Genomic DNA, 15,336 nt, shown 5'->3' with positions numbered 1-15,336 from the left:
CCAACTTTATGGAGATGCAGATTTCATTTTCCAACAGGACTTGGCACCTGCACACAGTGCCAAAGCAACCAGTACCTGGTTTAAGGACCATGGTATCCCTGTTCTTAATTGGCCAGCAAACTCGCCTGACCTTAACCCCATAGAAAATCTATGGGGTATTGTGAAGAGGATGATGCGAAATGCCAGACCCAACAATGCAGAAGAGCTGAAGGCCACTATCAGAGCAACCTGGGCTCTCTTAACACCTGAGCAGTGCCACAGACTGATCGACTCCATGCCACGCCGCATTGCTGCAGTAATTCAGGCAAAAGGAGCCCCAACCAAGTATTGAGTGCTGTACATGCTCATACTTTTCATGTTCATACTTTTCAGTTGGCCAAAATTTCTAAAAATCCTTTCTTTGTATTGGTCTTAAGTAATATTCTAATTTTCTGAGATACTGAATTTGGGATTTTCCTTAGTTGTCAGTTATAATCATCAAAATTAAAAGAAATAAACATTTGAAATATATCAGTCTGTGTGTAATGAATGAATATAATAGACAAGTTTCACTTTTTGAATGGAATTAGTGAAATAAATCAACTTTTTGATGATATTCTAATTATATGACCAGCACTTGTACAGTGTTTAATTGTGTCCATTTTTTTTTGTTTGTTTCAGACCTGAAGGCCTTTGAGAGAAGATTGACAGAGTATGTCTCCTGTTTGCAACCTGCAACAGGCAGGTGGAGAAGTAAGTCACTGTTACTGGTGGTTAAATATCGAAGTTGCTGCAGGCCTGATCACAGACTTGTGTCACCAACAGTGTTGTAATGATTTTGGTAAATCATGATTCATGTTATTAACCTGGGTGTCATTCCCCCTTTCTTGTTTCAGTGATTCTAATAGTGGTGTCTGTTTGTACGGCTACTGGGGCTTGGAACTGGTTAATAGACCCGGACACACAGAAGGTAAGTATTAGTGGACAAACATGTCGATGTGTGTCAATTTTTGACTTTAAGGGAAACTATCACAAAGCGACTACTACAATGACAATATAGCCAACAGCTATAATATGATGATTGTCATTTTTTTGTATGGAATATTACAACTTGAATACAAGGGTTTACAGCTGTGAATTATATCCCAGCGAAACCAATCCAGGTTTCAGCTGAAATTAATTGCGAAATTAAATGTCCAATGAAAGCATCCAATAAATTGTTTTTCTTGCACGTCCATATCAGAATTAACTGTCCCTCACTGTATCGGTCTGTACTTTGTATTCCCGCTCATTGAACAGCAACACCTGATGCTAATGGACTGATGTGTAGCCTTCGTCTTTGAGCTTTGTGTGCTCATACGGCCACCATAAATGAAACGGAATGCAGAGGCAATATTTGATGCTAGTCCTTTACCCCGTTAGAATGACAGGATTCATGTTGAAAAAACATGTGAAGTGACCCTTTAAAGACAGACATCTGCTGTGTCATAGGTTAAAACCATTCTGGGGTTCATTCACTTCTTTTTGGCTCAGGCTCTGAACAGGTAATTTAATCCAGCACCACTTCCTGCACTGTTTGGGACTGTGGAAATAGGTAGAGTGAAGACTGTTTAAGGCTCAGACTATTTCACTTTCAACATTGTTTGCCAGAAAGTCACTGCTGCAATCCTGGAAATCTTAAAAGGTTCCTACATTGGAAATGTGGCTAAGGGAGCAAGGGAATGTGTTCCTCCTGCAGAAACTAAGGTACACTTTGTCAACTAGTTAGGAAATCTTTTTCCAAATGTAGCAACCTTTCAATGACTTCAAGGTAACTTAATCGGTTAACTTTGATTTCCTAAACTGACTATCAATAAGTCAGTAATATAATAATCTGTAAAAGTGAAAGTTGTGTTATTGTCTTTGATAATTAACGTTGGTTTGTTCCTCTTGTTCTGCAGGTCTCTTTCTTTTCATCTCTGTGGAATCATCCCTTCTTCACCATCAGCTGTATCACTCTTATAGCGCTCTTCTTTGCTGGGATACACAAACGAGTTGTGGCACCATCAATGTATCCTTTCGTCTGTTGCAGTTCATATGAAGTAGCATGTTAAAAAACAAAAAAAAAAAAAATCGATTTTATAATTCCAGCATCTGCTTCGTCAACACACATCCAATCTCAGCCATTGACGGAAAATCGTAGAGCATGCAGGAAATGTTTTGCTGATTGCACTTCTATAAAAAAAATTCATCATTGTTCACGTTTTTTTTGGCTGACAAGTTGAGCTCTTTGACATTTGCGCCTTCAGTATTGCTGCCCGCTGTCGAACAGTTTTAGCAGAATACAACATGTCCTGTGACGACGTGAGTTAACAAATCTCTTTCATGTTGTGATTTGTAATCTGCATCCGACAACTTGTATTTTTGTAAAGATTATTTTTGTTATTTCTGTCTTCTTACAGACGGGGAAACTTATTCTCAAGCCTCGACCGAACATCCAGTGACCCCACGCTTGAGTGGGGCGGTCGGATGTACCTGTGTCTTTGCTGATAGCCACTGATCACTCTCGAGTCCTTTGGCTGGTCCGATCAGCACCGAGGCAGACGTTGTCGTCATAGTGGAAATGCATTTGGGAGAAAGAAGAAATGAACTAAGTCTTTTAATTGTGTCACTGTGCTGATGTCATGATTGAAGACGAGAGCTCAGATTTGTTTATTTCTGTTTCTGATTTTGAGCATGTATTTTAATGAAATGTTTCTATTTTTTAAAATAATTTACCTAATAAATACATGAGTTGTAAAAACGGTGTCATTGTTTTGTCTCATTACACTGAAAGTATCTGTCTATGGTTTATTTGCTGTATGTTATAAACGATCAATATCGTTTTACGTTCGCGTTGTTGCGTCCCCATGATTTTGCGACAGCTTCCCTCATTTCTGTTATCAACGACCGCTTTACGGCAGGGAACACTTCCACATGGCCTCCAACCAGGCTGGAGCTTAAATGTGTGTGTGGTGCGTTTTCGGTGGCCAAGTCTTGAGTGTACAAGTTGGAGAAAATAAATCACGTTGCATGCGCAGTTTGCACTTTAAATAAGGGCTGAAAATGGGTAAAAGTAAAACCACTAAGTTTAAACGTCCGCAGTTCAACGCGGTTGGATTGCCGCCGGCGAATGCTGTGAAGGAAGTGGACGCCGAGGAAGAAGACCACGGGGATGATGGCTGTCCAGCTGCGGAGTTGCTGGAGAAAGTAGGATCACTATTATTCTGTTAACATCTGCGGTTGAGTTATGTTGTATCATTGCATGGTCGATAGGCATGTACACGTTTCAATGAAAAACAACTTTTTCAGTCTAAATTAACTTATGTTGTGATTTTTTTACACTTTTCATTCACGTGAGCTGGAGATAGTTAACACGTCATAATTCTGACAGTCAGTTCATGTAGTTAGTCATGTTTTGTATGTGTGTCCATAGTTGCAGAGTCCCAGTGCCGATGTGCGAGAGTTTGCATGTGCCAGCATTTCTCGGGTGGTGCAGCAGAGTCAGACCATCCCGGTGTTCCTCCAGAGGGACGCTGTCCGGCGCCTCGGGCCCATGCTGCTGGACAACAGCCTGGCTGTCAGGGAGACCTCCGCTGGGGCGCTCAGGTGAGTCCGTGGTGTGGTCTGGACTGCCACCAACAAAACCAGGTCTAGTCGTTTTGGGGAAACAGGGCCCACTAATAATGTGGCTACTCACAGCTCCTGCAAGGGACTTCATTTGTAACGAAAGCACAAGAGTGGCAGACCAATCAATCTCAACGGGTTCAGTCGGAGAGAGGGAGGTCATAACACATTTTAGTTAGATAAAAGTTCTTCACTATCTCCTTCTCCAGCAGCCTAAATTATGAAACAGCGCCATCAGCCCGTTCACACTGTGCTGTGGCGGCAATTGGTATTGCAGCTCATTTCGTCCTGCCGACAGAGGCGACATTAAGAAATAAAAGGAACAGAAAAAAACGATGGCTCGTGTTTGAAGCACACAAAACAACTAAAGAGAGAGAGAGAGGCCAGAGAACACAAGTAGTCACTCTCACTGAGACGAGGTCCACTCGGAGTCCTTAAATACAGCTGGACTAGTTTGTAGTATTGGTAGGTTTTAGTACAGCTGCCACCCTGGAGCTACTGAGTGAACAAAATAATGTAAATGATGCTGTCTGCGGTCTGCAGGGCCTATATTATATGCATATGAATACTTTCAAATATTTTGTCATGTCACTTGGCACAATGCTACAATAATACGTCTGGCTGTAAGAAGAAAGTTAGTTTTTTGTGATTTGATGACTCGTATTATTACTTGCTTATGGCATGTTGGATACAATTATACACTTAATTATGTGTGAGTCTGATCACATTTACATGATACATTTGTTTCACGCTCAAATAACCAACACTAAACTAACCCCAGAAAAGCAAACAGATGTCAGTCGTCATCAGTGGTGAAGATATTTGACAGCAGTCAGTCGTCATCTCTTCACAGTCGACACTTATTTAGTATCAGAGTACGACCTTGACCCACATTCTGACTGTCGCCCTCCAGTAAACCTTAACTTGGGGGTTCATGTACTGGATATCAGAATGAGACAGTCGCTCACAGCACACCCACCAGACTCGCCCCTCTCTCTCACACAAACAGCATCTCCGGCAGTGAATCTCCTCCCGACTGAACGATGAGTGTGCGTCTCTCTCCCCGACAGGAATCTGAGTGCATGTGGCGGTCAGGAGGTGTGCGAGGACATGGTGAAGCACGACGTCATGACTCCTCTGACAGCGCTGCTTAGAGAGGTGAGACTCGGCCGCTGCTTTTAGCTCACCCCATCACTTCAGTTCCTCCTCATCAGCAGCTGTTACGGCATGCGACCATATCCTCAGCATTTAGCTTTTAATTCCAGAGCACAGACGTTCACCGTTAGTGACAATCTCTGCACCCACACTCGGAACACATTGCCTTCTGGCATCAGATTCAAGCTCACTGTTGAACTATGTGTGACGTCAATAGATTCCTTGAAACAAACTGAATTCATTTAAAATGTGATCACCCACTTTTTCAGCTATATTTTCATTATGTAGAGTCGACACATTTTCGGATGGATGACGGGCAAAGTTCGTACCTGTTTCACTCATGGCTGTGTTGTTTTCCTTTCAGAGCTGTGCTGCTTTTGAGAGCGCCACTGTGGCGACGAAAGTCCAGAAGAACGCAGTGGAGGATGTAGCCAACGAGGCTGTGAACCTATTGTGGAATCTGTGGTAAGCCCAGAGGTTGCGTCGTCATTTTATACCCCCCCCCCAGTTCGATCGTCTTTGCTCGTCCAGAAAATGTTATTTATCTTACAGTTTGACACTGTAAGTGCCATTTTCTGTCATGCAAGGATGCTGCATGATGTCTTTCTGTGTGCATTTGTCACCGTCTCTGTCTGACTGCCATATTGTGTTGTCCTTTCAGTGAGAGCAGCAGTCAGTCGCTGTCTGTGTTCAACAAGGCGGGTCTTCTGGATTTGGTTGTCCAGTGTTTGGAGAGACACCCGCACAACGTGGAACTGGCCATATCTGCTGGTAGGGCTAGTTAATATGCTGTTAATTTGTAGTCATAATTGATTAATAAAGGTGTGTGTGTGTGTGCACATCTTGATCATGACGAACCTCAGTTTCTTTCCAAATATCAGAACAGGACATACACATTTCCATTACTGCAGGCACATGTCCTGTGAATGTACCTCCAAGCACCGCTAAAGGAATATATCTATGAAACACAAAATATGTCAACAAACAACGCTAAGCTATGTTATAAACGTGGCTGCTGAAGAACAGGTGCTCCACTTCTGAAGCGTCTCCGGTCAGCCGGATGCTGTGTACATTTGGCATAACCGGCTTCTGGCTCGAGCTTAAGATTTAACCGGCATAAGAGTGGTATCGACCTTTTCATTTAACTCAGTGAGTGTATTTCGCACCACAGGCAGATGAATTTATAAAAAGACGGATGCAATATTTTTTTAATCTTTTATAGTAAATTTCAGTCTAAACTCATGGCCACATGTTGCATGTGATATTATTGTGAATATTCATAGACGTTATGTGTGATGAGAATGTGTAAATGGAGCTTCTACTCCCAGCTCCGAAATGACTTGCAACGTGGGAACTGGTCATTAAAATTACACACATTACAAATATCCTATACTAGCTATTACAGTCCTTTCAAACAGGGCTTTCAGAAATCTTAATATTATTTTAGTAATGAAAGGCCAAAAACTTTTGGGGTTTCTCAGGTGTGTAAGTCTCTCCTCTTTGTGTTCGGGCAGCCCACTGTTTGCACACTGTGACTGAGGATAACCCAGAGCTGCTTTGTAGCTTGAACGCTGCTGTGCTCGGAGTCCTGGAGAGCGTCTTGCTGACATCTCAGCCAGACATGGCACACACTCTCCTCAGGACACTGGCTGCAGGTACAGTTTGTCTTTTTCATTTTTTTTTTTTTTTAAATGCATTGTTCAGAACTCTCACTTATTACCATGACACAAGTTAAAAGTGACATTAAAAAGACTTCTGTGGACAGAAGTTGCCCGTAATGTTTTTTAATAGCGCTTCCTAAGCTCTTGCCTCTGCCCGCTGTGTCGCTCAGGGACACTGTGGAACATGAAGGGCAGTTTGCCGGCTGCCCGTCAGGCCCGGACCCTCAACGCCGTGGTGGCCACCTTGTCCCAGTGCCTGGATCTGGACATGGGTACACTGATACCTGAGCTCAGACAAGCAGAAGAGGTTCGTCACAGAAATACACCACCTGCGGCACACTCGGAGGACCAGGCTGCAGGAGAGCTCGCTGTGGCGGAGATGGACGAGGAAGAGGAAGCACCGAAACGCAACAGGAAAGGAAAAGCTGTGAGGGTTGATAACGACTTCTCTGACCTTTTGCCTGTAAGTGGTGTCTATCATTAAGCACTCTATATGTTGCTGTTCCTCTTTACGCACACATCGGGCTGTGAGCCCCTCTGTTCATACAAGTTGAGCACAGTAAATCACATCCGTCAGAGAGATTATATGAACCCTGTGTCACTTTCAGTCCCAAGCTTCCTCTCACAGTAAAAGTTTTGGTCTTTATCTCAAAGAACAACATACATAAATTACTGATGAAGCCGATTCTAACCGGTTGCCAGCATAACTATAAGTGAGTGTAGAGATGTCTGCCTTCTCTCAATTATAATGGGACAATATGGCACATGGCTTGTGATGCTCAAAGCGCCAAAAATACATTTGAAAAACTAAACAGCAATATCAGGAAACTGCTCACAACAAGGTCTGGATTATTTGAAATTATCTGATTGTTACTTCTGGAAAGAGACATTGCTGTTGAGTTTTTCTTTAATGTATTTTTTGGCGCTTCGTGCACCACAAACCGAGTGCCATATAATCCCATTATATTCGAGAGAAGTCAGACATCTCTACTAGGCAACTCGCTCCAAAACAATCCAGATAGGATGAGAGGAAGAATGTGTTTTTGATTTTGGGGTAAACAGTTGCTTTTAGAGTCAAAGTTTAGGAGCATTCTGAAGACCATATATTTATAGAGTCCAGATCTTTTCAAGGACAAAATTAGGCCACTTTAGAAATCTGAATGAAATTCAGTGTCTCCCCAGTTAACTTGTAACAACTATAGAAATTGTGATGAATTATGTAATTGACATAATGTATTACCGAGGCTCTTGCAGATAAGAAGTTTACCCTCAGCTGTAACGTTGTCAACTTTAGGATGCGACGTGTATGGCAGTTCGTGTGTATGCCGACGAAGCGATCCAGCTTTGGATTTTGTAGGAGTTAATGCTAGGTGAAAAGCCGGCGTGTGAGTCATCCTGGAGTGCGAGCCAGACTGACTGAGCAGACAAACTGTCGGGTTCGGGGGGAGACGATTTGGGATACTCAGCGAGGTTCAGCTGGGGGGACCAGCTTCTGGCTTCCAGCACGCTGACAAACCCCGGACCTGACCTCGGCGAGACAGAGCTGTCCCTCTCATCACAGTCGTAACCAGAGCCCCGGGTTGACATTCATGGCGACGTTCCCAAAATCCCCTGTTATATCGTAGGTTACGCAACGAGGGTTACCTCGATCTAAGCTATTGTTTTTTTCTAGTTAAGCAGTGTAAGAAGACAATTATGGGAAGTAATTATCTGTCACAAGCAGCTAAACAAACCGAAGCTGAATAGATAAGTTGTGCTTTAGTGACGACCTCGAAGCAGGTTTCACTTGCAGTTCAAAAAGTACACACGTACTGGAGTACGTCCGTAGAAATACATCTCTTCATTGTGTCATGCGGCTGAACTCGGACGTCTGATAACAGCGCTAACAGTCATCGTTTTGGTAGGATGTTGACTCACATGGCTGCTTGTTTTTGTCCAGAGGGACCAGGAGGAGCTGAAGGAGGCAACGGCCTTGCTGACAGCCCAGCAGACGTCCTTAGAGATCATCGTCAACTTGTGCTGCTCTGACGGTGAGTGCTGTGGACATGGACAGCAGTGCTGACCCCAGGCACTCTTCATCAACATCATTTCATGTTGCACTGTGTGCGCACATCAGAAAGGCTAACAGGAAATACACAAAATGACTTCATTGAGTGCATAGAAATGCCTTTTGTCACCCTGCATTGGTGGCATTTGTGTGCTTTCCTGGATCAATTCTATGTATGTGTGCCTTTTTAAAGACCCTTCTGACGACGAGTGGGAGGAGGAGTCGAGCAGTGATGAAAGCGACATGGGTCCGGACAGCCTTTGTGATGGAGTGTCCAATCTTATGTCTCCACTGTGTTTGTCAGCTGAGGTGCACGAGGCCTTGATCAACCACAGCATCCCAGAAAAGGCAAATACCTGTCTGCTTCCTCATTAACGCCTCACATTGGCCAATCAATAGCTATGAGAATGGAGGAGTTCATCACAGTGTCAGTGTTTAGACAAGCTCTACCTATGCGATGAACCTCACCCATCTTCTACCTGAGGCTGAACAGGTTACCTACCTGTGCAGTTTAAGAGAGACCTTTTATGAAACCACACTAAATGGTTTATCCATGATTGTAGTAATATCTTTTTTTTTCTTGATTCAAGGTCCTTAAAAAGACCGAGTTCCCCAGAAAGGAAGCTATGGATATGTGCCAACAGATTCCCTCCTGGAGATGCCTGATAAAAAAGTAATCCTCTCACTTCTCATCCTTTCTTTAACATAACCGTCGGATCAAAATTTGTGTAACATATCTGTGTCTGTATATCTTCTGCATTTTCACTCTGGTGAAGTTTGTCGGGAGTGTTGCAACCAATCGGCTATCGGTTGCGACTGTTTAGCCTCTGGGGGCAACATCCAATATTTCCTGGGTTCCGATGTAGCCAGCAGAAATCCAGATAACACATATTTGGGCCAGAACTTTCTCTCCTGTGCGCCAGTCATTTTCATTACAGTCCGATGAGCAGCTTGAGACGTGAGAATGGAGTTTGAGTTGAGAGACGACAACTACAATCAGGTTGTTTCATGTTTCAATGCAGAAAAAAAAAACTGAATCGCCGTCAGACGATAGCCGATTGGTTCCAAGATTGCATTTCGGCCAATGGGTTCCGCCTCCTGCTCTCCACACGGTTTACATGCATTTAACCAAAACCTGCATATTCATTGATATGCAGATATCTGTTTATAGCAATAACATCTTTTCTTCTTTTCTTAAGGATACAGCGGGTGCAGTCCCGGGCGCTGACGTGCCTCCATAGCATCCTCTCCACCATGGACGCCGAGTCTCTGGGAGGAGCGGCAGCCCTGCAGGGAGCAGCACAGCACCTTTCCAAGCTGGTTTTTGGTGCAGCAGGTCTCATATTTATCACTTATAGTACAGCACATAAGACACATTTGAAACACATGCGGTCAGAAATACAAATTCCAATAACTTTTGATTCAAGATTTGGAGACAAAATTGTGAAAGGTGTGATCAGATGCTGCAGTATAGAGTTGCAACATTGAAGCATGTAATACATCTGTTCAGTAAGATCAATTTACTTTCTCATGTTTCAGAGATACCCAAAGACGAGGAGTTCCTGGAGGCCGTCATAAGCGCCATGCGGTCTCTTTTACAGATGATTGCCTCCAAAAATATCCCCCAGGTACAGAGTGCTCTGCAGTGTCAGTGGTTCTTTTAGTGGTTTTAAAAGGTTACTCCATCAATTTGGTATTGCACTTCAGCAAAGTTGACAAAATTAAAAAAATAAAGAATGAATGGACAACATCTATGCGGCAAATTTTAGTCCCTTGTATCATCTCCTAGAAAAAAACAGCTGGGTCCTACATTTCCCACAATGCAACTCTAAAGCATCCTCAGTTAGACTTATCATGCCCGGTCAATGTGCACACCTTTTGAACACCACACCTGTAGTTTGTGATGACACCCAGGTTGAGATGACCCTGATGACATCACCAGGGGTTCCTCTCTTTTTAGACTTTGGTAAGCCACACAGTATACGAGGCTTTTTACAGGCTTCAGAGTAGTACTCCCCATGGCAAGAAAACTGAGCTTGTGTAGAATGAGTGGAGGGCCCCTTTGACCTATGTCAATGTTTGTTGACAGCGTTGACTGAATATATACAGAGGCAAGCTAGACTTTGTTCCCACTGCCAGTTGGCACTAAACCCTGTTGACCATGTATGGTTGGTTTTGTTTTTGTTAGTGCATGACCCCCCAGCAGCTGATGAGTCTGAGCGAAGCTGCCACCCGCTGCGATGTTGTCAGTGTGAGAGTCAACGCCGTCGCCATTTTGGGCATCACTGGCAGCACATTAGCCAAAGAGAAGGGCACTGCTGAAACTCTTCAGGTACAATCTTTCTCTTTGTTTCTTCTCTTGGGAAAATGTGTTCCTCCTCTAAGAAACTCTGCTCCCACAGATGATTGGAAACGCCTTACTTCAAGTTGCCACAAAGGACGCCAACCTGGTTGTGAACGGAGAAGCCCTGGACGCCTTGTTTGACGTTTTTGCAGATGGAGACGAGGCAGAGACGGCTTCCAAAAACATCCAGTTACTACCAGCACTGAAGGCACTTCAGCCTGTATTCAAGGCCAAGGTACCAGAGACTAATTCCTTTTTACTGAACCACCGGTTCTTGTAGATTTTTCACAATTCCTAAAAGCGTTTTCAAGAGGATTAACCCATCCCACTCCCACTGCCAAACTGTTTAGTTTCTCAGTCTTGTATCGCCTACAATGGCTTTATGGATTTTAATAAACCATAATACTTCAGTGCATGTGTCCCCCTGTTTTATGAAAATGTTTGAGATTTTTAAAAACATTTTAAAATAATGTTTTGATCCTGCAAATGTCCCCCGCGTTGGGACTAATAAAGGACTATCTTGTCTTATCTGATCTGACAATCATTTATTTTCTTCTAGATTCGTAAAGAAGGAAGAGGCAAGTACAGCCCCCAGCAGCTGTGCGTGCTAGACAACATCAAAGTCAACCTGAGAAGATTCATTGGTTATCTGGAGAAGGTGGTGAAAAAATAATGATTAGGATTGTGCAATCGGTTGAACCTGTTTGGACAGATATGCCAACAGGAGCATAGAACGAAACAGAATGTGGTTGTGAAACCATTGAGTATTTATTTTATGTTGATAGTATGCCATTTGTTTTTGCTCGGTTTCAATGTTTATATTCTCTAAATAATGATTTGCTATTATACTTGTTGATGTGAAATTTTATTTTGTTGTTGAGAAAGATGTGTAGAAAATCAGAGATGAGTTAGTAGTTACTGCAAGTTGCAGTCATGTCTTTTTTATTTTTGCTCACTTAGTTGATATGAATCATTTCAACCAAAATGGTTGTCAGACTTGAATTTGCATGAGTTCATGGACCTTGGTAACATTTTTAATCAGGTGTGGAGAGCTGACACCAGGTTTTGATATATATGCCCATGATTTTGTCGCATGGTTGAATTGGCCAAACATTGATGTTTGCAGTTCTACTTCAAGAGCTGGAAGGCCGAGCTATTCTACATCACAGGCCCCGTAAATGGAAGGATCGTAGTATCAGCGACGTAATAATTAAAAAAAAAAGATTTTGAAGTTATTAATATTGGCTTGCTTAAAGAGAAACAATATAATTGACTGTAATTTCAGTAACATACTAAGCTGAAAGGATTCGACATGTTCACTGCCAAGGTTGTGATGCCATTAAAATCTATTAGGACAGACATTAGCCTTCAGAAATATGCACATACTCTCTACCTCTGCCACTCTGAGGTCCCTCCACTTCCCATCTCTTGGCATTAAGTGCACACTCTGCCAGGCAGCAATCTTCTGCATGGAGTGGTGACTTTTGTGGTGGTATTTTTGTGACTTCCTCTGTCTGCAAGTTACTAAGACAGTCTTTCTACTTTCTACTGAAAGTATTGTTGTCGTAAAATATATATGTAAATCCAGAATAGTGCCATCTATATTGCACTGGATCCATAGTTTCTTTCTTTGAGTAGCTGACAAAAACTCATTAATGCCGTAAATATTGAATGGTGACTTGCACCCACAAATGCCGTTTAATCAAAAATGAAAACATCAAAATGAACTCTGTGATAGTTTTTACGTTTTAAGAGCCAGGCACAGCTTCTCTGGGTTCCCACAACCTTTCAGGGAAATGTTGGTAAAATTGCATGTAATTGACAACAAGATCAATCTGAGGGAGGTTATGTCATCAGGCTGTGAATAAAGGCCTTTTTTTAAATAAATACTGGTTTCTTCAGCATTTCCTTGAGTGTTTGTAACATGGGTGTATTTGGAATTAGTGCTGAGGTGATAAGATGATTGATCAATGAGTAGATTTACAGGAAAATTATAAAAACAAATGCTCACACAACTTCCTGGTTCCAGCCAAGTAGCCTATAATATACATTTTATATGTTACAACTTTTAAAATGTAAGGATATGCTGCTTGTATTTTACATCGCTCTGTATGAAATAGCTTTCGGTTTTAGACTGGTGGACAGAACAAACAACTTGTCCCCTTGAGAAATTATGAGATATTAATAATTGACCGATTTATTGATATTGACTAATTGTTATGGCCCTATTATAATGTTTTATTGCCACTTGTTACCTGCATGCGTTTTAACCTTGTACAACATGTGCTGTATATTTACATCGTGGGAGTTTTGTCTCAATGTTGAATACAGTGGTATTTATCTTTACCTCGGGTTATTATTACAGTCAAAATCGGCTTAAAGTAGTATTATGAAGAAAAAAGTAAAACGTGTTTACGTTGTAGTACTTTCAACACCGTGTCAATTTCTTTTTGATGAGAGAATAGTAAATCAAATATTATGTAATAAGAAGCAGTTGTCTGTTGCGTAACTACTGTCTCCCCGCCCCCTTTTCACTCGCACCGCGCATGCGCCGTAGCACCGTAGACTTCGCCATTGACGGACCCACGATCAGGGGAAAGGGTCAGAGAGGCACTTCGACAAGCAGCAGCTGCACGTTTATCCAGTCTTCCCAACACCCAACTTTGGCTTGAGCTACACTTTTTAACACCTGGCTCACAGTCTTGTTTTACTTCGTGTGGATAATTTCGACTGTGTATCGTCATCACCAAGGGACGGATTTCTTTTTAAAACCACATTCTAGAAGTAACGAAGCAGCGGGGAAGCTAGCGGCAGCTATAACGAGGCTAGCAGGCTAGCGTTAGCTAACGTTAGCTAGCGACCTGGCTAGCTGCACACGAGCTGAGCACTGCTCGGTGGGGTGGGGGTGGTGGTGGGGGAGCGGCGGTTTGCCTACAGTTCCGTTTGATGGATCCAAGAATCGCATGGTTTCAACCAGAACAACGTGGACCTGCTAACAAGCTGTGGATGCAGATTTGGGATACGACTCAGGGGCTCGGCTACTTGCATGTAAATAACTGCTACACCGCCGGACCTCAGGGCAGTCTGAAAGCGATCGTCAACGGGGCGTCGGGAGCTGGGAGCAGAAACGGGGCACTTGACTCCAACACCGGCAGCGGGGACGCCAGGATCAGTATGTCGTCCTCGATAGGGGACAGAGAAATGAAGGCACAGCGGGACTTTATACCACTGGAAAGCAACAGCAACCACAACAACCGAGCCGGTGGCAGGGGCGGTGTCCGTGGAGAGGGGCAGCAGCAGGGCAGCGGGGTCGCGGTGCTTTCGAGGTGGCTGACGGACGGACACCCCAACAAAAGGAAAAGAGACAACAAGGCTAGCACTTTCGGTTTCAATTCTAGCCTCTTGAACAGTGGCAGCAGCAGCTCCAACACAGGAGGCTACGATGGTTACGCGGGCACGCCGTGGAAAGTCAGGAACTACTCGGAAGGAATTGTCGGGTAAGAGAGTTTAACTCGTAAACTAGGAGTTGATGAACTGGTATTTTCTCTTATTTCAAACGCACAGAAATGACTTGCAGGGAGACGACTGAGGTTGTCAGTCTCACCCCACCCACATTTCATCCCCACCCAAAGTTGGATGACTTGCTGGCGAGTAAATGATTTGTGAAAGTGAGTCTGTCCACCAATGAGCGCTCACATCTCAAGGCATTAACTTATGCCAATTTACACAACAAGGTAAAGCTGCAGATCATTTAAAGTCAATAAGCAAACCTAAAAAATACACAGGCGGTTTAACCTTTTAGTTTTTCTTAATACTTTTCTTAAGTTTGAACAAAACGTCTTATGGAGGAATAAACACAGGTGATGTCTTCGGGTATTACTGTAGACACATAACAAGGCAGCACTGAACAGTTCTTATCCTGGCCTGCAAACATTATGGTGTTCATTAGGGGGGTTGCAAACCAGCTGTTGTATGAAAGAACGTGCACATTATGCTTATGCATCCCACTACTCTTAGGTCAAAAGAGAGCATTAAGGAGGTAACGGGGCACTTCCCCAAACAAGAGTGACACTTTTAATGGATTGAGCCATCTCACTGGTTCTCCTCCAGCCTCCTTGCCTCCACAGAAATTCAGCTGGCTGTACTTCAGAGGAAGTGGGAGCTGATGAGTCTGCCAAAGCTTGACAAACTGCTTATTGTGAGCAGCAACAGTCAGTATGTTCACTCTGACCTAAAGGCATTATTTTGTAACACTGAAGCTTAGAGTACAGTCATGACACTGGTGGTTAATAGCAGGTGTAGGAATATTGAAGATGGCAAGTGAATCCTGACACAGTTGGCTTACGTGATGTTAGTCTTTGGCCTGCTTGGCTCGTTGGTCTGTGGTACCCTCGACCCACTCTCCTCCGCCTCATCTCAAAACACACTGGTAGGCCCAATGCCCCCCCGCCCCCCCCCCCCCCCCCCCCGCCCCACGCCACGAAGCCGCAGGCTGGAGTGGAGAA

At 43.4% G+C, this 15,336-nt stretch overlaps 3 protein-coding genes across 3 annotated transcripts in view; all 3 read left to right on the top strand.

Annotated features, from left to right (window-relative positions):
* Window positions 1-636: 636 nt before the first annotated feature.
* On the top strand, window positions 637-2,761 carry cnep1r1 (CTD nuclear envelope phosphatase 1 regulatory subunit 1). The gene is made up of 6 exons (XM_031848798.1): window positions 637-732; window positions 876-949; window positions 1,630-1,725; window positions 1,920-2,029; window positions 2,268-2,322; window positions 2,421-2,761. Coding segments are annotated over exons 1-6 (378 nt in total). The 5' UTR covers window positions 637-731; the 3' UTR covers window positions 2,463-2,761.
* Window positions 2,762-2,829: 68 nt separating this feature from the next.
* heatr3 (HEAT repeat containing 3) lies at window positions 2,830-12,837 on the top strand. Its single transcript, XM_031848797.1, has 15 exons — window positions 2,830-3,207; window positions 3,434-3,606; window positions 4,695-4,782; window positions 5,144-5,244; window positions 5,441-5,550; window positions 6,294-6,434; window positions 6,611-6,903; window positions 8,380-8,470; window positions 8,681-8,835; window positions 9,078-9,160; window positions 9,687-9,823; window positions 10,027-10,115; window positions 10,676-10,819; window positions 10,890-11,066; window positions 11,391-12,837. The coding sequence occupies exons 1-15, from the start codon at window positions 3,064-3,066 to the stop codon at window positions 11,502-11,504; spliced, it is 2,040 nt and encodes a 679-aa protein (XP_031704657.1). The 5' UTR covers window positions 2,830-3,063; the 3' UTR covers window positions 11,505-12,837.
* An 898-nt stretch (window positions 12,838-13,735) lies between these two features.
* Window positions 13,736-15,336, top strand: part of tent4b (terminal nucleotidyltransferase 4B) — a 15,505-nt gene continuing 13,904 nt past the window's right edge. Inside the window, exon 1 of the mRNA XM_031848814.1 lies at window positions 13,736-14,328. Within this exon, the coding sequence (XP_031704674.1) occupies window positions 13,778-14,328 (551 nt within the window). The 5' untranslated portion in view covers window positions 13,736-13,777. The remainder of the gene's footprint in view (window positions 14,329-15,336) is intronic.

This window comes from Anarrhichthys ocellatus, unplaced genomic scaffold (genome assembly GCF_004355925.1).
Source record: "Anarrhichthys ocellatus isolate YVR2014 unplaced genomic scaffold, GSC_Weel_1.0 scaffold8, whole genome shotgun sequence".
In the NCBI taxonomy this organism is placed as follows: Eukaryota; Metazoa; Chordata; class Actinopteri; order Perciformes; family Anarhichadidae; genus Anarrhichthys; species Anarrhichthys ocellatus.
This window is presented reverse-complemented; position numbering and strand designations above follow the sequence as displayed.

What these genes read in the sequence shown, in the direction of transcription:
- heatr3 (XM_031848797.1), top strand. Translation starts at nt 3,064, where the DNA reads ATGGGTAAAAGTAAAACCACTAAGTTTAAACGTCCGCAGTTCAACGCG. An exon ending in ACCTCCGCTGGGGCGCTCAG is followed by an intron (nt 3,607 to 4,694) that starts GTGAGTCCGTGG and finishes TCTCCCCGACAG; the next exon opens with GAATCTGAGTGCATGTGGCG. An exon ending in ACCACAGCATCCCAGAAAAG is followed by an intron (nt 8,836 to 9,077) that starts GCAAATACCTGT and finishes TCTTGATTCAAG; the next exon opens with GTCCTTAAAAAGACCGAGTT.
- cnep1r1 (XM_031848798.1), top strand. An exon ending in TAGACCCGGACACACAGAAG is followed by an intron (nt 950 to 1,629) that starts GTAAGTATTAGT and finishes ATTGTTTGCCAG; the next exon opens with AAAGTCACTGCTGCAATCCT. An exon ending in TTCCTCCTGCAGAAACTAAG is followed by an intron (nt 1,726 to 1,919) that starts GTACACTTTGTC and finishes CTTGTTCTGCAG; the next exon opens with GTCTCTTTCTTTTCATCTCT.